This window comes from Pristiophorus japonicus, chromosome 16, assembly GCF_044704955.1.
Source record: "Pristiophorus japonicus isolate sPriJap1 chromosome 16, sPriJap1.hap1, whole genome shotgun sequence".
Lineage (NCBI taxonomy): Eukaryota > Metazoa > Chordata > Chondrichthyes > Pristiophoridae > Pristiophorus > Pristiophorus japonicus.
Genome location: NC_091992.1, coordinates 1714436 through 1735295, shown reverse-complemented (window position 1 = coordinate 1735295; position 20860 = coordinate 1714436). Strand labels below are relative to the sequence as shown.

The window sequence follows — 20860 nt, the reverse complement described above, 5'->3', positions numbered from 1 at the left end:
ACATGCAAGGACATTTGGTGAGGACTCAATGCCTGCTATGGTTGAATATCCAGCCCACGCACTCTCTGGAATTAACCTTGAAGATTGGGCATCTGAGTGGGGTACTGGAGGGCAGCCGAGCTCGTGGAACCACATTCTAGCGGGAGTCAGGAGTCTATGAGGTGGAGCAGCAGAAACCGAAGACATGGGACTGAAAGTTCAGCACGGACCAGTTGGACTGAGTGGCCAGTGTCTGTACCTGTGCTGTACATTCTACGTAACTCGATGCCAATCTTGGAGAGCAATGAAATAGGTACATGACATGGGGAGATAATGCAATGTGAAGTACTCCCCTCAGTGAAAAATGTACACTCCTCCATTGTAGGAGATATTGGAATTATTATCGCTCCACACTAACAACCGCTACTGATTCAGCCAGCACACAACTCGATGGGGAATAACGCAGACCCAACCGTCCTATAACAGGGGCGAAGGATGACCCATGGTCCTATATCAGGGACAGAGTGACCCATGACCCTATAACAGGGACAGAGAGTGACCCATAGCCCTATAACAGGGACAGAGAGTGACCCATAGCCCTATAACAGGGACAGAGAGTGACCCATGGCCCTATAACAGGGACAGAGTGACCCATGACCCTATATCAGGGACAGAGTGACCCATGGTCCTATAACAGGGACAGAGAGTGACCCATGGTCCTATATCAGGGACAGAGAGTGACCCACAGATTAGCCTTTATAACTAGAAGCCGAGAATATAAAGGGGAGGATTTTGCTACAGCGATACACCTCTGGGCCTGGGAAGGAGTGCAGTGCATTCACCACAATGTTACCCAGGCTCCAAGGGTTCGATGATGGAGAGATTACATAAAGCAACCTTGTATTCCCTGGAATATAGAAGGTTGAGGGGTGATTTGATTCAGGTTTCTGGATTTTGAAAGGGGTTGATAGGGTAGAGAGAGAGAGAAACTTTTTCCACTGGTGGGGAAGCCAGGATAAGGGGACAGAACCTTAAAATCAGAGCCAGGCCATTCAGGAGAGGAGTTAGGAAACACTTCACACACACAGGATGGAAGCAGCGTTGGAACTCTCTCCCTCACAAAGCGGTAGATACTATAGTTCAATAAATAATTTTAAATCGGAGATTGATATATTTTTGCTAGGCAAGGGTATAAAGGGATATGGAGCCATAAAGATACAGATCAGCCATGATCTCATTGAATGGCGGAGCAGGCTTGAGGGGCTGAAAGGAATATAGCAACAGTAGAAGACCAATGAGAGAGTGACCCACAGCTCTCTTATCCTTTTCTGTTCCCACCCATAACCTATCCTTATTTCCCAAACCAGTCAATCCTCTCCCTGCTCTAATCCTCACCTGTGTCCACCAATAGATTAATTCTGAGCAAGAGTCGGCTGAAAGGCATGAACAGATGGGAATAAATCCACACTAAACTGGGGAGGAGTAAGTGGGCTGGATTATAAAGGAAACCTAATTTGCAGATTGAGGATTAAGAGGTCAGTACAAGATGAATCTCTCATACACCTTGTACTCAAAGATTGTATGGGAAAATCTCAAATAAAACAGTCAATAGACTTGAAGAAACTGATTAAATTAATTCAAACAATGGGTGAAGAGGTTAAGTGAAGTTTACACGCTGACAAACATTCGCCAGATTAGACAGGGTCACCCGCGTGCTGCTGAGGAAGGGTATTCACTGCTGACCGCAGTGTCCAGCAGTGTACGGCTGTGTCCAGCTGTGTCCGGGCAGTGTCCGGGCAGTGTCCGGGCAGTGTCCGGGCAGTGTCCGGGCAGTGTCCGGGCAGTGTCCGGGCAGTGTCCGGGCAGTGTCCGGGCAGTGTCCGGGCAGTGTCCGGGCAGTGTCGGGCAGTGTCGGGCAGTGTCGGGCAGTGTCGGGCAGTGTCGGGCAGTGTCCGGGCAGTGTCCGGGCAGTGTCCGGGCAGTGTCCGGGCAGTGTCCGGGCAGTGTACGGGCAGTGTCCGGGCAGTGTACGGGCAGTGTTACAGGGACACGTGTTCTGTGCGGACTGCAGGCAGGCTGTCAGTGCATTGGCTACTCGTGTTTACACAGAGGGAACCGGCTCCCTTGTCCCTTGTTTGGGAGGCCTGCTGCCAATGTACCCCGTAAGCTGCACTGCCTCCTGCCTCCCCAAAGCTCGGCCCATTCAGATTGTTGTGTATACACGGTATCGACAATGTGGAAGCCGATGAGCGGCCTGCGTGGAGCCTTGCGGGTGACTGCGCTGCTCAGCAGCAACGCTGACTGCTGTCAGGATGGGGCGCTGGTTTCAGCCGCGTGCTCGAGACCGGTGCTCAAAGCATGGGGGCCCAGTCTCTCGTGACCTGGTCTGAAGCGTCAGTGCATTAAAACCAGCGCCAGGATCTGCAGTCAACGCTGGAAGGACACGTGTTGACACCTTCCTTCTGTGTATGGGATACAGCAATAACTTGCATTTATATAGCACCTTTAACATAGTAAAACCTCCCAACATCAACAGCAAGCCTAGAGACACTAACACTGTTGTACATCCACTCTGCATTCGGTTCATTCAGAAAGTGGGCCGCCAGTCTCCTGCTCTAATCCGGCCCAAAAGCAGGGCAGAGGCACAGCACACCACAGCGGCTCACAGCTTGCAGCTTTTTACATTTTAAAAACAATGTGTTTCTATTTTTAAAAAGTCCAGGTCACAAGCTGCTGACTGGTCAAAAAGATTTTTATTTCTAAAAGATTTTGAAGACTATTTCAGATAGATTTCTACAGGAGTATGTTCATCATTTACATCAACGGTCCGAGAATCACCGTAACCAGCAGCGACAGAGCGGGAAAGGGGCAACCCAACAGGGACGGCCAGCGCCCGCCCACCCGCTCCGCGGGGAGACGGCCGGCAGCATCCACACCACCACTGAAGTAAACCCACACTCCGCAGCTTTAACCCGGAATGGCACAGTCACAAACACCTCAAAAAATAGAACCATGGGAAGGGCCCCCTCCCTCACCTTAATCAGCCGGTAGGCCCTGCACCCAGTCAGTCTCGATCAGTTTGTGAATTACATTACTAAATAAAACTTCTTCATCTCCCGTGGCTCCCACATAAACAAATCCCATTACCTGATTAGGGATGGTCTTTTCCAGGTTTACTGATCAGAACAAATCAGGTAGCTGCAGTGAACCCTGATCCCACCAGTCAGGCTTCAAACACCTCATCCAACAATTAGCACATATTCAACAGCCGTCTGACTTGCATGTTAATTTTGTAAACTGAATGTCCTTTGGGACAGTAACGCTGGTTTACACTGGGGCTCATGTAGCTTAGAGTCTGAACCTCTGCTTCAACCAGCGGCAAAATCAGAAAGCCATGCACCGGGCTCCGCAACCACAGGGATAGGTTAAATGGGGAAGCTTTACTGTCGACAGAGCCTGGCTCATAGAAAGCAAACTAAACCAGCACCTGTAAAAACACGCCTACATTTCAATGCTAGTTTCGGGAGTGAGAGAATAGTGGTACCCAGAGCCAGAGAACACTGGCTGTGGGGAGGGGATCTCATTTGCTTTTTGAAGATTTCAGACATAGGTGACATAACAATTTGAGTAATCAATTTTAACTTTTTCCAAATGTACCCACCGTTACAAATAGCCAGAAAAATATTTTCCACATTTTTTCCCGAGTCCGAAAGGTGTACGTACACACGCGGGAGCATACGCAAGAATTCAGGACAATTCTCCCCCCAATCACATGGTGGACCCTGGGTATCGATACCAGGAGGAGTGCCCAGTGATCAACAGCTGGAACCCTGGCTGGTTTACCCTCACTGATCCTGAGGCACGGAGATCGATTGTAGCAACCTTGCTCCGTTCCCCTGGCGGAGACAGCACGGACTGCGGGATTACAGCTGGGACCCGACTGCTCTGTATGGCTCAGGGCCTCGCTGGTTGACCATCGGCCCGACAGCTCAGGGCCTCGCTGGTTGACCATCGGCCCGACAGCTCTGTATGGCTCAAGGCCTCGCTGGTTGACCATCGGCCCGACAGCTCAGGGCCTCGCTGGTTGACCATCGGCCCGACAGCTCAGGGCCTCGCTGGTTGACCATCGGCCCGACAGCTCTGTATGGCTCAGGGCCTCGCTGGTTGACCATCGGCCCGACAGCTCAAGGCCTCGCTGGTTGACCATCGGCCCGACAGCTCTGTATGGCTCAGGGCCTCGCTGGTTGACCATCGGCCCGACAGCTCAGGGCCTCGCTGGTTGACCATCGGCCCGACAGCTCAGGGCCTCGCTGGTTGACCATCGGCCCGACAACTCAGGGCCTCGCTGGTTGACCATCGGCCCGACAGCTCTGTATGGCTCAGGGCCTCGCTGGTTGACCATCGGCCCGACAGCTCAGGGCCTCGCTGGTTGACCATCGGCCCGACAGCTCAGGGCCTCGCTGGTTGACCATCGGCCCGACAGCTCAGGGCCTTGCTGGTTGACCATCGGCCCGACAGCTCTGTATGGCTCAGGGCCTTGCTGGTTGACCATCGGCCTGACAGCTCAGGGCCTCGCTGGTTGACCATCGGTGGCCCGACAGCTCAGGGCCTCGCTGGTTGACCATCGGCCCGACAGCTCAGGGCCTCGCTGGTTGACCATCGGCCCGACAGCTCAGGGCCTCGCTGGTTGACCATCGGCCCGACAGCTCTGTATGGCTCAGGGCCTTGCTGGTTGACCATCGGTGGCCCATTGGAGCAGCGGGCCACACACACCAAGTGCAGCTTATGTTTATGCAGAAACACAACCCCCAGAAACCAGGCAGTCCGCACGATGCGTCAGACACCGAGAACAGTGACGCGATGATCCCAGACCCGATCTTTACACCACAGTAATAGGTTACTCACCACATGTGACCGCTGGGAGCCTGCAGAGAGACATGGCTGCTGTACTGAAACGCAGGCTGCTCCTTCGATAAAACTGGCTCCTGGTCAAGGAGAGAGACAAAAAGTACATTTACATTTTATTCAGAATATGCCAGGAGGGGGAAAATTAGTGGAGGATAGGCTTAAGGGAATGGAGAAGGACGTGAATATACTGTAGAAGGCAAAATACTTCCACATTTTTAAAAGGCATTCTCTCCCCTTCTGCTTACACAACAATCCCAAGCTGCACATGGCCAAGAAAGTGTGGGGCAGCCAACTGCCCAAAGTCCACCAGCCCTGCTTCAGAACGGGCCACAGTGCAGCGGGGCCTGGCCGCGGGCGGGGACCCTCAGCGGGTGGGGTGGGACCTGGCCGCGGGCGGGGACCCTCAGCGGGTAGGGCGGGGACCCTCAGCGGGTGGGGCGGGGCCTGGCCGCGGGTGGGGACCCTCAGCGGGTGGGGCGGGGACCCTCAGCGGGTGGGGCGGGGCCTGGCCGCGGGTGGGGCGGGGACCCTCAGCGGGTGGGGCGGGGCCTGGCCACGGGTGGGGATCCTCAGCGGGTGGGGACCCTCAGCGGGTGGGGCGGGGCCTGGCCGCGGGCGGGGACCCTCCGTGGGTGTCTGGCCTCTCTACAACAACTTGTATTGATACAATGCCTTGAACGTAAAACATCCCACGGCATTTCACAGAAACTGGTGGTCAATGAGCCGACAGATATTAGGAGGGGTGATTAAAAGCTCAGTCAGAGAGATGGGTTTTAACAAGGGTGTGAAAGGCGGAGAGGTTTAGTAAGGGAATTCCAGAGTGACTGAAGGTGAGGGTCAGAGATAGGGAGGGTTGCAGCCATGGATGAGAATTTTAAATTTGAAGTGTTGGGGCCAGGAGTCAGTGTAAGTCAATGAGGTCAGAGGTGACGTGCGAGGGAGATGGTGCAGGGCTTCAACACGGAACTCCACATTAGTAACACGTCACCAAGGGAAGCCAAGAGAATCCCAGCACAGGAATAGGCCATGCTGCCTGTGCCCATATTGGATCCCCTTTCGAAGCTATCTACTCTATCTAATCCCATTTCCCTGTAATAGTGGGATAATGCAAAGATGTGTTATCTCGGTCAGCGGCGTGAGGTTTGCTGTGGAGAAGGTCCAGGGTAGATTGCATCTCCAATAGACCCTTGCTGTAATGTATTCCAAAACCCAATAACCCTTTGTGTGAAGACATTTCTCGTATCCTCCCCCTTGGAGTTTCTGGTGACGATCCTCAGTCTGTGCCTCCTTGTGACAGATTCACCAACTTGTGTAAATAATCTTTTTCTATTTACCTTCTCGAACCATTTCCTAATTTGAACCCAATGAGATCTCCCATTAACCTTCTCTGCTCCAGCAAACATAGCCCTAGTTTTCCCCGTCACATGTCACAGCTATAATCCTCTCAGCCTCGTGTCACTCCAGTCAATCCACATTGTGCCTTCTCCACAGCACATCTTGCTGTGCTTACACTTCGTTAAGATAAATTCGATTAAATTCATTATTTTAATCCCATTATTAAAAGTAAATGGGTTTAGTTAACATTCAGGTGACCCTCTTAACCTCAGTAGCATGTTAACCAGAGGAAGTCGTACATTAAATCACATCAGCTATTTGGATCAACTTGGGTTTGGTTACAGTTACATGTTCACATTTTATTCAATTCTGTAACAGTGCAAATATTTCAGGGGCATAACCCATTAGGTGCAGGAATACAAGCACAGGGCCATAGGATTGTGCGAACCGATAGTTACACGGGCAGCTACCTGCAGGTGGCCACAGACAGGTGTGGGAGCAGAGCGTGGGGGCAGGGTCCCGGGGGGGAAGGAAGGGTCCGGGGGGGGGGGGGGTGGTGAGGAAGAGAAGGGTCCGGGGCAGTAATTTTTAACATGATCCTTGTAAACCCATGTCCCTCAGGATATCAGGAGGGGTCACAGTGCCCCATTTACTGTGCCACACTGCTGCTAAACCCAACGGCAGCATGGCAACAGAGATACAGCAAATCCTTCTGAGGGGCTGGAGCTGACGCCGTGCAGGATGAGAATGGTCTCAGGGCTGGGAGACGGATACCAGCTTTCCACCAGGGTGAGGGCTGCCCTTTAATCTACAATGTCGCGTTCTCCCACAATACTAACCCTGCTTTTCCATTACTGTATGTTACTGTAATGAATCCATTAACTGGCCTCAGCCACTCTCCCTGGGAACCCTGTTCCAGCTCAAGATCACCCTTGTGAAAGGAACATCTATTCTAAACACACCCATGATACCCTGACCCCTCTCAACCTCCTGCCCTGGAGTAACTGACAGCATGGTTCTGGGTTCATTTCCTTTCCCATGTTAAGTATCATGTATATATTTTCATTAAGTCCCTTGAAAAACACGGTCCGACATTTTTGCCTTACCGATAAAAATTCACAAATAAACTTTGGTGAGCAACACCTCCACAGCTTGAAACACTGAGGTAAAGTGTTAAAATATACTAGTCACCTCAACCCCTCCCTGTGGGAGCAAGTTCCACATTCCCACCCCTCTCTGGGTAAAGATGTTTCTCCTGAATTCCCCATTGGATTTATTAGCGACTGTCTTATATTGATGGCCCCTAGTTTTAGATTCCCCACAAGCGTAAACATCTCCTCTACATGTACCCTACGAATCCCTTCATTAACACCTCTATCAGGTCACACCTCAGCCTTCTCTTTTCGAGAAGATTTTACAACAGCTCTCTCAGTAAACCTAGCTGGAGCAGAAAGAGACATAGCTATTTGCAATGTGTATTTGATAACGAGGGAAAAAAGGATTGACAGAAAGAATAGCTGGTTAGAGGATTAGGTGTGATAACTGTGCCTGCCTGACTGAGGATTGTATGCGGTGTACACACAGCTACACAATGTGATAATCATGATGCAGCCTCGGGACAGACAGCAACTCCGCACCCATTGTCCAGCGAAAGCCTGGGTAAGTGTCGGCCATTAACACTTCAATCCCCTTTCCTGCTGAAGCTGGGGCCCCAGCCTAAACACAACCCTCACTGACTCAAACCATCATTCATTCACATTCTCTCAGTGTGCAACAGGTCAGATACACACACCAGCATTGTTCATTGCTGCACACCTACTTCCTCTCATTTACCCGAGACATGTTTACATTAAAGCCCAGGTCACATCAGAGGAATTACACGGAGCCATTCTCCCAGGGAGTCAGTCCCCGGGGTCCGGGGGTACAAGGGGAGTCAGTCCCAGGGTCCGGGGTACAAGGGGAGTCAGTCCCAGGGTCCGGGGTACAAGGGGAGTCAGTCCCCAGGGTCCGGGGGTACAAGGGGAGTCAGTCCCAGGGTCCGGGGGTACAAGGGGAGTCAGTGCCGGGGTCCGGGGGTACAAGGGGAGTCAGTCCCAGAGTCCAGGGTACAAGGGGAGTCAGTCCCAGGGTCCAGGGTACAAAGGGAGTCAGTGCCGGGGTCCGGGGTACAAAGGGAGTCAGTCCCGGGGTCCGGGGTACAAGGGGAGTCAGTGCCGGGGTCCGGGGTACAAGGGGAGTCAGTGCCAGGGTCCGGGGGTACAAGGAGAGTCAGTGCCAGGGTCCGGGGGTACAAGGAGAGTCAGTGCCAGGGTCCGGGGTACAAGGGGAGTCAGTGCCGGGGTCCGGGGGTACAAGGGGAGTCAGTCCCAGGGTCCAGGGTACAAGGGGAGTCAGTCCCAGGGTCCAGGGTACAAGGGGAGTCAGTGCCAGGGTCCGGGGTACAAGGGGAGTCAGTCCCAGGGTCCAGGGTACAAGGGGAGTCAGTCCCAGGGTCCAGGGTACAAAGGGAGTCAGTGCCGGGGTCCAGGGTACAAGGGGAGTCAGTCCCAGGGTCCAGGGTACAAGGGGAGTCAGTCCCAGGGTCCAGGGTATAAGGGGAGTCAGTGCCGGGGTCCAGGGTACAAAGGGAGTCAGTGCCGGGGTCCGGGGGTACAAGGGGAGTCAGTGCCGGGGTCCTGGTGCGCTGCTGTGTTTAACATGCCGATCTTGAGCACTGGGTATGTTCCCGCAGCGAGCAGACATGGCGCTGGGAACTCACCCTGCCCACTACTCCTCTGCCTCGCACCGTCTCCAGTGTCCCGGACAGACTGAAAATCCGCCAGTGTCTTTCCCGAAGCTGAACAACTTCTGTGCCAAGGTTCTCCAGCCGGATACAGTAGCGCCACTGAGGAGAGAGACAGTAAGACAGGCCACAGTCAAAGCCTCGGACTGAATCAGTGCGTCAGACTCTGTTATACGAAGGGAAGGTGCCTTAGTGTGACTGTCTGTACCATTATCCAGGCATTTATACCAATTACAAAAAGCAAAATACTGCGGATACTGGAATCGGAAATAAAAACAAAATGCTGAACAAGTCAGGCAGCATCGGTTCTGAGGAAGGGGCGTCAGCTCTCCACAGATGCTGCCTGACTCGCTGAGATTTCCAGCATGCTCGGTTTTTATTTATACCAATGAGGTTGCTGCAGGGGTTTGGCTCAGGGCTACTGCCGAGAATGTTGCACTGGTGGTGCAGGATTTCAGCAATGGGAAACAGCCGTGTTTTCCACTTGTCGTGCTCTTTTGGGGACAGTACAGCAAGGCCATTTACAGAGCAACTTCTTTATCCTGCTCCAAAAATGCAAGCTAACTCCAATCCCATACAGGAGCCCCATACAGTGGTTCTTTCCCCATCCATCAGAGAGAGAGAAATTAGGGGCAGTATCATGCTGCAGTGTGATGCCCCCCTCCTCCCCTTCACACCCCTCAGCCAGCAACGCCCCTCCCCCAGCCATCTCCTAGCAACCCTCCCCTCCCTCCACCCATCCCCTCCCCCAGCAACCCTCCCCTCCCCTCCCCTCCCTCTACCCATCCTCTCCCCCAGCAATCCTCCCCTCCCTCCACCCATCCCCTCCCCCAGCAACCCTCCCCTCCCTTCACCCGTCCCCTCCCCCAGCAACCCTCCCCTCCCTTCACCCGTCCCCTCCCCCAACCACCTTTTCTCGACGTGCTTGTATGCAGCATGACCCCTGCAGTGCAATGGCTTGAATTCCCAGCACTGGTGATCAGTAATGTACACCAAGACTCTCAATGGGCATTAACCACAGGATTCACGTTAAGAGTGAGCAGTACTTACCCAGTACACATGGGAATTCTGCGCTTCCTGCAATTAAATTGGACATTGTAAGAATTTGAATGAAAAATCTTTGGAAACAGTTTGTAACTTTTACACAGGACACTCACTTCCACAGCAGCAACATTGCAAACTGCACGTTCTTTCCACTGAAGCATTGCAGACATTCACTTGTACAAATCCAGATACCGAGGTGGGAACGTTCCTTTACAGAGTTATTTAGACAGCAGTGGAACTGTCCAAAGGTACAGACGGACAAAGGGCTACCTCATTCCTGTCTCAGGGCACGAGCTGCCAGCCTGCTACCCAAACAAACTGGAACATCAGCACAATCTCTGGGCATTCCCCCAGCAATCTTCCCTCCCAGTGAGGAATATGTCAAGCCTCCACTCATCATCTCCCCAAACTGTACATAAATCATTTATGTGAGCATCGTACTGCTGGGCCCAGCGCCCTCTGTGACTGATATTGGGCCCAGCGCCCTCTGTGACTGATATTGGGCCCAGCGCCCTCCTTGTCCTTGCTATAGCATGGCAAAGACCACGCCATCCTCCTCCATTGTTCAGCTCTGCGGGGCGGCCTTAGCTAAACGTAGCATATGATCTCGAGCAACGGCCCCCACATGATCAACTCTGGAGATGTGGACAGATCGAACCTGGGACCCTCCTCTTCCTCATCCACTGGCATCAGCTGAAGTTTTGGAGCTAACTTTCATACATGTGCTAATGCCCCTCAACTTTACTTCTCCAACACTTCCCTCAACCCTACAAACATCTCCGTCCTGTCAGACTGCGTGTCCAACAGCGACAGCTTGTAGTTATACAACGCCTTTAACGTAGCAAAATGGCCCAAGGTGCTTCACAGGAACGTCATCAAACAAAATTTGACACCGAGCCACATAAGGAGATATTAGGGCAGATGACCAAAAGCTTGGTTAAAGAGGTGGGTTTTAAGGAGTGTCTTAAAGAAGGAAAGAGAGGTAGAGAGGCAGAGAGGTTTAGGGAGGGAATTCCAGAGCTTAGGGCCTAGGTAGCTGAAGGCACGGCCACCGATGGCAGAGCAACTAAAATAGGAGATGCGCAAGTGGCTAGTCCTGGAGGAGCGCCGATATCTTGGAGAGTTATTGGGTTGGAGGAAGTTACAGAGATAGGGAGGGGACAGGCCATGGATTGATTTGAAAACAAGAATGAGAATTTTTAAAATCGGGCTGTGCTCAACCGGAGTCAATGTAGGTCAGTGAGCACGGGTGGGGGGGGGAATGATGATGGGTGACCAGGACTTGATGCGAGTTAGGACACGGGGCAGCCGAGTTTTGGATCATCCCAAGTTTACATAGGGTAGAACGTGGGAGGCCAATCAGGAGTGCGTTGGAATAGTCAAGTCTAGAGATAACAAAGGCATGGATGAGGGCTTCAGCAGCAGAGGAGCTGAGGCAAGGGCAGAGTCGGGCGATGTTATGGAGGTGGAAATAGACGGTCTTAGTGATGGCATCGATATGTGGTCGGAAGCTCATCTCAGGGTCAAATCATGGTTGAGTCACAACTTCCTCCAACTGAACAACGGGAGACTCAAACCATCATTACTGGCCACCACCATAAACTTGGGTTCCCGTGCCATTGACTCCATCTCCCTCCCAGCCACTTGTTTAGGGTGAACCAGACCATACAAGATCTTGACCGTGTGTTCATAACATAAGAAATAGGAGCAGGAGTCGGCCATACGGCCCCTCGAGCCTGCTCCGCCATTTAATATGATCATGGCTGATCCGATCATGGACTCAGCTTCACTTCCCCGCCCGCTCCCCATAACCCCTTATCGGTTAAGAAATTGTCTATCTCTGTCTTAAATTTATTCAATGTCCCAGCTTCCACAGCTCTCTGAGGCAGCGAATTCCACAGATTTACAACCCTCAGAGAAGAAATTCCTCCTCATCTCAGTTTTAAATGGGCGGCCCCTTATTCTAAGACCATGCCCTCCAGTTCTAGTCTCCCCCATCAGTGGAAACATCCTCTCTGCATCCAACTTGTCAAGCCCCCTCATAATCTTATACGTTTCGATAAGATCACCTCTCATTCTTCTGAATTCCAATGAGTAGAGGCCCAACCTACTCAACCTTTCCTCATAAGTCAACCCCCTCATCTCTGGAATCAACCGAGTGAACCTTCTCTGAACGGCTTCCAAAGCAGGTATATCCTTTCGTAAATATGGAAACCAAAACTATGCACAGTATTCCAGGTGTGGCCTCACCAACAGCCAATGACTCATCCTAGTACTGAGATTAAATCCCCCGTTCCAGCCACACCAAGACCTCTTACCAGGTCCAGTCTACAACCGCCCACCTCTGCCCCAGATTCAGACCCTCTGCTCCAGGAACCCCCAACAATGCGGTTACCAGCTCCAGACTTGGTTAACTCTTTGCTAGCTTCCCATCCTTCAGAAACTCCAACCTGTCAAAACACAGCTACCCATCCCCTGTCCTGCACCAAGTCCCACTTTCTCATTACCCCTGTGCTCATTAAACTACTGGCTTCCTGCCTTGTTATACATTACATTTAAAATCCCCATCTTCAAAACCCCTCCATAGCCTCACTCCATCCTTTCTCAGCAATGTTCTCCAGCCTTACATTGCCCACTTCAGTCCCTGAGTTCTGTTCTTTGAGCAGCCCCTCCCTCCCTCCCTCCCTCCCACTATTGCTGGCAGAGCTTCCAGTGTCACAGCCCTACTCTCCAACTCCCTCCCTAAACCCTTCCCCCTCGCCACACCTCTCCATCTTTACAAACCTTTCTTTGGTGACTAAACTTTCAGTCACCACTCCCAATCTCTCCCTCCATGACTCAGCTTCTGTTCCACCATCTATTGCCTCAGTGAAGTGCCTTGGGACGTTATTCACATTGCAGGTTCTATATAAATGCACGTTGCTGCCGTTTGTCCTATTGGTCCCAATCCACCCTCACCAAGTTCTGTTCTTTAAATGCAAGAAATATTATATCTCAAATTCACCGGGAGTACAACTAACATAGAAACATAGAAAATAGGTGCAGGAGTAGGCCATTCAGCCCTTCGAGCCTGCACCACCATTCAATATGATCATGGCTGATCATTCACCTCAGTACCCCTTTCCTGCTTTCTCTCCATACCCCTTGATCCCTTTGGTCTTAAGGGCTATATCTAACTCCCTCTTGAATATATCCAATGAACTGGCCTCAACAACTCTCTACGGCAGGGAATTCCACAACTCTCTGAGTGAAGAAGTTTCTCCTTATCTCAGTCCTAAATGACCTACCCCTTATCCTTATACTGTGTCCCCTGGTTCTGGACTTCCCCAACATCGGGAACATTCTTCCCACATCTAACCTGTCCCATCCCATCAGAATCTTATACGTTTCTATGAGTTCTATATAAAACATTTCTGGAAGATATTCTCTATTCAGAACATATCTACACCAACATGCACCACAATCAATTGGCATACAGAGATGTCGACACTTTCAGAGAACCAACACAGGCACTATGGGTCAAATGGCCTCCTTCTATGCTGTATCATTCTATGATTCCAAGACAGCTCCAGCAGTCACAGCTATGCAGGGTCAATGAGAGTGAGAAACGAGCACAAGCCTGTGACATGGTCAGTTAAGCAAGCACCTCAATTACTGGATAGCTGGGACTGTGCTCGCAGTACATGCAGCACATCTAGGGTTCACTCTGAGCTGACGGAGCACAGCCTTGGGATCATTCAATCATCATCATCATAGGCAGTCCCTCGGAGTCGAGGATAGAAACATAGAAAATAGGTGCAGGAGTAGGCCATTCGACCCTTCTAGCCTGCACCGCCATTCAATGAGTTCATGGCTGAACATGCAACTTCAGTACCCCATTCCTGCTTTCTTGCCATACCCCTTGATCCCCCTAGTAGTAAGGACTTCATCGAACTCCTTTTTGAATATAGTTAGTGAATTGGCCTCAACTACTTTCTGTGGTAGAGAACTCCACAATTTCACCACTCTCTGGGTGAAGAAGTTTCTCCTCATCTCGGTCCTAACTGGCTTACCCCTTATCCTTAGACTGTGACCCCTGGTTCTGGACTTCCCCAACATTGGGAACATTCTTCCTGCATCTAACCTGTCTAAACCCATCAGAATTTTAAACGTTTCTATGAGATCCCCTCTCGTTCTTCTGAACTCCAGTGAATACAAGCCCAGTTGATCCAGTCTTTCTTGATAGGTCAGTCCCGCCATCCCGGGAATCAGTCCAGTGAATCTTCGCTGCACTCCCTCAATAGCAAGAATGTCCTTCCTCAAGTTAGGAGACCAAAACTGTACACAATACTCCAGGTGTGGCCTCACCAAGGCCCTGTACAACTGTAGCAACACCTCCCTGCCCCTGTACTCAAATCCCCTCGCTATGAAGGCCAACATGCCATTTGCTTTCTTAACTGCCTGCTGTACCTGCATGCTAACCTTCAATGACTGATGTACCATGACACCCAGGTCTCGTTGCACCTCCCCTTTTCCTAATCTGTCACCATTCAGATAATAGTCTGTCTCTCTGTTTTTACCACCAAAGTGGATAACCTCACATTTATCCACATTATACTTCATCTGCCATGCATTTGCCCACTCACCTAACCTATCCAAGTCACTCTGCAGCCTCATAGCATCCTCCTCGCAGCTCACACTGCCACCCAACTTAGTGTCATCCACAAATTTGGAGATATTACATTTAATCCCCTCGTCCAAATCATTAATGTACAATGTAAACAGCTGGGGCCCCAGCACAGAACCTTGCGGTACCCCACTAGTCACCGCCTGCCATTCTGAAAAGTACCCATTTACTCCTACTCTTTGCTTCCTGTCTGCCAACCAGTTCTCAATCCACGTCAGCACACTACCCCCAATCCCATGTGCTTTAACTTTGCACATTAATCTCTTGTGTGGGACCTTGTCGAAAGCCTTCTGAAAGTCCAAATATGCCACATCAACTGGTTCTCCCTTGTCCACTCTACTGGAAACATCCTCAAAAAATTCAAGAAGATTTGTCAAGCATGATTTCCCTTTCACAAATCCATGCTGACTTGGACCCATCATGTCACCTCTTTCCAAATGCGCTGCTATGACATCCTTAATAATTGATTCCATCATTTTACCCACTACCGATGTCAGGCTGACCGGTCTATAATTCCGTTTACTCTCTCCCTCCTTTTTTAAAAAGTGGGGTTACATTGGCTACCCTCCACTCCATAGGAACTGATCCAGAGTCAATGGAATGTTGGAAAATGACTGTCAATGCATCCGCTATTTCCAAGGCCACCTCCTTAAGTACTCTGGGATGCAGTCCATCAGGCCCTGGGGATTTATTGGCCTTCAATCCCATCAATTTCCCCAACACAATTTCCCGACTAATAAGGATTTCCTCAGTTCCTCCTTCTTACTAGACCCTCTGACCCCTTTTATATCCGGAAGGTTGTTTGTGTCCTCCTTAGTGAATACCGAACCAAAGTACTTGTTCAATTGGTCTGCCATTTCTTTGTTCCCCGTTATGACTTCCCCTGATTCTGACTGCTTCTGCACTAGAATTGAGTTCTCAGGTGACTGAAGAGCCCAATGCGGGACCTACAGTCTCCGTCACAGGTGGGGCAGACGGTGGTTGGAGGGGCGGGTGGATGGGGTGTCTGGGTTGCCGTGCGTTCCTTCTGCTGTCGACGCTTGGCTTCAGCTTGTTCTTGGCAAAAAGACTCAAGGTGCTCAGCGCCTTCTCAGGTGCTTTTCCTCCACTTTGGGCAATCTTGGGCCAGGGATTCCCAGGTGTCGATAGGGATGTTACATTTTTTCAAGGAGGCTTTAGGGTGTCCTTGAAGAGTTTCCTCTGCCAACCCGGGGCTCGCTTGCCGTGTCATAGTTTCGAGTAGAGCGCTTGCTTTGGGAGTCTCGTATCGAGCAGACGGATGACGTGGCCCATCCAGTGGAACTGATTGAGCGTGGTCAATGCTTCGATGCTGGGGATAATGGCCTGAGCGAGGACACTGACGTTGGATTTGCAGGATCTTGTGGAAGCAGCATTGGTGGCACTTCTCCAGTGTTTTGAGGTGCCATGTCTGAGCCATAACTGCTCTGTAGACCATGAGCTTGGTGCCGGGTTTGAGGTCCTGGTCTTCAAACACTCTTCCTCAGGTGACCGAAGGCTGCACTGGCACACTGAAGGCAGTGTTGGACCTCGTCATTGATGTCTACCCTTGTTGACAGTAGGTTCCCGAGATATGGAAAATGGTCCACGTTGTCCAAGGCCTCGTCATGGAATTTGATAACCGCCGGGGGGCATACTGTGTGGCGGGGGAAGATTGGTAGAGGACCTTTGTCTTACGGATGTTTAGTGTAAGGCCCATGCTCTCGTACGCCTCGATGAAGGTGTTTTCGATGACTTGGAGTTCGGCCTCAGAGTGTGCACAGACGCAGGCATTGTCTGCTTACTGTAGTTCGATGACGAAAGATGGGACGACCTTGGATCTGATCGGGAGACGGCTGCGGTTGAACAGATTCCCATTTGTCCTGTAATTTAGCTCCACTCCAGCGGGGAGCTTGCTGAGGACGAGATGGAGAATTGCAGCAAGCAAGATCGAGGAGAGCGTTGGTGATGACACAGCCTTGCTTGACCCCGGTCTGGTGGATCCGCTGGTCAGGATCACGGCTTGGATGTCATTATGGAACAGGCGGAGAAAGGTGACAAACTTTTGAGGGCAGCCGAATCTGAGGAGGACATTCCATAATCCCTCACGGTTGACAGTGTCGAAGGCGGCCATGTACAGGGGTTGATGCTATTCCCTGCATTTCTTTTGTATCTGCCACACGGTGAAGATCATGTCCATTGTGCCCCTTAGTAGGCGGAATCTGCATTGCGACTCGGAGGAGTTTTTCAGCCTCAGGAAGGCAGCAATTCAGGATGATTCTTGCAATGACTTTCCCGGTGGTCGACAGCAGGGAGATTCCTCTGTAGTTACTGGAGTCGGACTGGTCACCTTCCTTGAAGATGGCCACGATTACCGCGTCTCTGGGATCGCCTCCTTCCAGATAAGAGAGAGGAGGTCATGGATCCGCGCCAGTTGTGCTTCTCCGCCATGCTTTAGTGCTTCGGCGGGGATTGCAGCTGCTCCTGAGGCCTTGTTGCGGCATATTAGCTTCTGGTTCTCCTGGTCATTCTTGTCGAACCAGTCTTGATGTTTCCTGGTCAAGTGACCGAACGTCTCTTCACAGCTGCTGATTATGGAAGCCTTGGAGTGTTGACCAGGCGCTGTGGACAATCTGCGGCATTGTTTCTATTGTCGTCGCTGTTTTGGGGCAATGTGGATGGTGATGACAGAGCGAATTAGGCAGTAGTCCGTCCAGCAGTCATCAGCGTGAGTCATAGCGCAGGTGATGCGCATGTCCTTGCGGTCCCTCGCTCGGACGATGATATCGTCGAGCAGATGCCAGTGCTTGGAGCGAAGGTGTTGCCATGAAGCTTACTATTTGTCCTTCTGACGGAACAGGGTGTTGGTTATGACGAGGCCGTGTTCTAAGCATTTTGTCAGGAGGAGGGTGCCATTGGAGTTGGCTTTCCCTACCCCCTCTCTGCCGATCACACCTCCCCAGAGGTCAGTGTCCTTTCAGACTCTGATCATTCAATACAATTACAGTAAAAGCTTGCTGTGTAACAGCACCTTTGCACAAGTTTACACCAAAACCATTTATAGGAATTGTGCTAAACTGGCAAGTGCAAAACAGGAGACAGTTAAATTTACTAGTGCATTTCACCAAAAGTTGTTAGTGCCAACATTAGAAACAGCTGGTGTGCCCTGTAAGCAGACCAGAGACCCTTACCCGCATGCCCATGTAGAAGGGTATAACTGTGACCCGGATGTTCTCCGTCGTTTCTCGATGTACGTCAGACAGCTCTAACCAGGGATGGTTCTTCTCCTGCCAGGCACGCAACGTGTCTCTGGCTACAAACGGTAAAGCTGTGGGTTAAATGGTGCAACATTTTAAACACAGATCCACATGTCTGGACATACCAGCCAGGTGCCGAAAACCACACACACACCACCACTGCCAGCTGGAAAGCTTTGCTTTCGCCAGTTTTCTCGCCCCCGGTCCTGTGAGCACCGACACTTGCTGGGGGACAGTTCCACAGGTGCTGCCGCCGTCCATGTGCCCATTCCTCATATATAAGGCTTGACACTTGAGGACGAGGCTATCAGACTGTAGACAATCCCAATCCGCACCTGTACTATCATCAGATAGTGCTAGGAGAGGGAAACTGGCCGATATCCTCCCCCTAGCTCAGGGGTGTTGCCATTAATTTAAGAACATAAGAAATAGGAGGAGTCGGCCATTTGGCCCCTCGAGGCTGCTCCGCCATTTAATAAAATCATGGCTGATCTGATCATGGAATCAGCTCCAATTCCCTGCCCACTCCCCATAACCTTTTACTTCCTTATCGCTCAAAAATCTGTCTGTCTATCTCCACTAAATATATTCAATGACCCAGCCTCCACAGCTCTCTGGGGCAGAGAATTCCATAGATTTACAACCCCCAGAGACGTTGTTCCTCCTCATCTCAGTTTTAAATGGGCGGCCCCTTATTCTGAGACTATGCCCCTGGTTTTCGTTTCCCCTGTGAGTGGAAATATCCTCTCTGCATCCACCTCGTCGAGCCCCTTCATTATCTTGTATGTTTCGATAAGATCACCTCTCATTCTTCTGAACTCCAATGAGTATAGGCACAATCTACTCAACCTATCTTCATAAGTCAACCACCGGTCAGCCTGACCTCAGTAGTGGGTAAAATGATGGAATCAATTATTAAGGATGACATAGCAGTATATTTGGAAAGAGGTGACATGATAGGTCCAAGTCAGCATGGATTTGTGAAAGGGAAATCATGCTTGACAAATCTTCTGGAATTTTTTGAGGATGTTTCCAGTAGAGTGGACAAGGGAGAACCAGTTGATGTGGTGTATTTGGACTTTCAGAAGGCTTTCGACAAGGTCCCACACAAGAGATTAATGTGCAAAGTTAAAGCACATGGGATTGGGGGTAGTGTGCTGACGTGGATTGAGAACTGGTTGGCAGACAGGAAGCAAAGAGTAGGAGTAAATGGGTACTTTTCAGAATGGCAGGCAGTGACTAGTGGGGTACCGCAAGGTTCTGTGCTGGGGCCCCAGCTGTTTACATTGTACATTAATGATTTGGACGAGGGAATTAAATGTAGTATCTCCAAATTTGTGGATGACACTAAGTTGGGTGGCAGTGTGAGCTGCGAGGAGGATGCTATGAGGCTGCAGAGTGACTTGGACAGGTTAGGTGAGTGGGCAAATGCATGGCAGATGAAGTATAATGTGGATAAATGTGAGGTTATCCACTTTGGTGGTAAAAACAGAGAGACAGACTATTATCTGAATGGTGACAGATTAGGAAAAGGGGAGGTGCAATGAGACCTGGGTGTCATGGTACATCATTCATTGAAGGTTGGCATGCAGGTACAGCAGGCGGTTAAGAAAGCAAATGGCATGTTGGCCTTCATTGTGAGGGGATTTGAGTACAGGGGCAGGGAGGTGTTACTACAGTTGTACAGGGCATTGGTGAGGCCACACCTGGAGTATTGTGTACAGTTTTGGTCTCCTAACTTGAGGAAGGACATTCTTGCTATTGAGGGAGTGCAGCGAAGGTTCACCAGACTGATTCCCGGGATGGCGGGACGGACATATCAAGAAAGACTGGATCAACTGGGCTTGTATTCACTGGAGTTCAGAAGAATGAGAGGGGATCTCATAGAAACATTTAAAATTCTGATGGGTTTAGACAGGTTAGATGCAGGAAGAATGTTCCCAATGTTGGGGAAGTCCAGAACCAGGGGTCACAGTCTAAGGATAAGGGAAAAGCCATTTAGGACCGAGATGAGGAGAAACTTCTTCACCCAGAGAGTGGTGAACCTGTGGAATTCTCTACCACAGAAAGTTGTTGAGGCCAATTCACTAAATATATTCAAAAAGGAGTTAGATGTAGTCCTTACTACTCGGGGGATCAAGGGGTATGGCGAGAAAGCAGGAATGGGGTACTGAAATTGCATGTTCAGCCATGAACTCATTGAATGGCGGTGCAGGCTCAAAGGGCCGAATGGCCTACTCCTGCAGCTATTTTCTATGGTTCTATGTTTCTCATCTCCAGAATCAACCTAGTGAACCTTCTCTGAACAGCCTCCAATGCAAGTATATCCTTCCTTAAATATGGAGACGAAAACTGCACGCAGTACTCCAGGTGTGGTCTCACCAATACCCTGTACAGTTGTAGCAGGACTTCTCTGCTTTTATACTCTATCCCCCTTGCAATAAAGGCCAACATTCCATTTGCCTTCCTGATCACTTGCTGTACCTGCATACTAACTTTTTGTGTTTCATGCCCCAGGTCCCTCAGTACTGCAGCATTTTGTAATCTCTCTCCATTTAAATTATAATTTGCTTTTCTATTTTTTCTGCCAAAGTGGATAACTTCACATTTTTCCACATTATACTCCATCTGCCAAATGTTTGCCCACTCACTTACCCTGTCTATATCCCTTTGCAGATTTTTTGTGTCTTCACAATTTGCTTTCCCACCTATCTTTGTATCATCAGCAAACTTGGTTACATTACACTCGGTCCCTTCATCCAAGTCATTAATATAGATTGTAAATAGTTGAGACCCCAGCACTGATCCCTGCGGCACCCCACTAGTTACTGTTTGCCAACCTGAAAATGACCCATTTAGCCCGACTCTCTGTTTTCTGTTAGTTAGCCAATC

The 20860-nt window shown here is 50.5% G+C and overlaps 1 protein-coding gene across 4 annotated transcripts in view; it reads right to left on the bottom strand.

The window, feature by feature from the left end:
* Positions 1-20860, bottom strand: part of poldip2 (polymerase (DNA-directed), delta interacting protein 2) — a 66690-nt gene that overhangs the window by 19063 nt on the left and 26767 nt on the right. For all 4 annotated transcript variants that reach the window (XM_070856874.1, XM_070856873.1, XM_070856875.1 and 1 more), the window contains exons 7-10: positions 17903-18039; positions 10055-10081; positions 8981-9106; positions 4885-4964 (exon numbers count right to left, since the gene is read on the bottom strand). In XM_070856874.1, coding sequence (XP_070712975.1) covers positions 4885-4964; positions 8981-9106; positions 10055-10081; positions 17903-18039 — 370 coding nt within the window. The remainder of the gene's footprint in view (positions 1-4884; positions 4965-8980; positions 9107-10054; positions 10082-17902; positions 18040-20860) is intronic.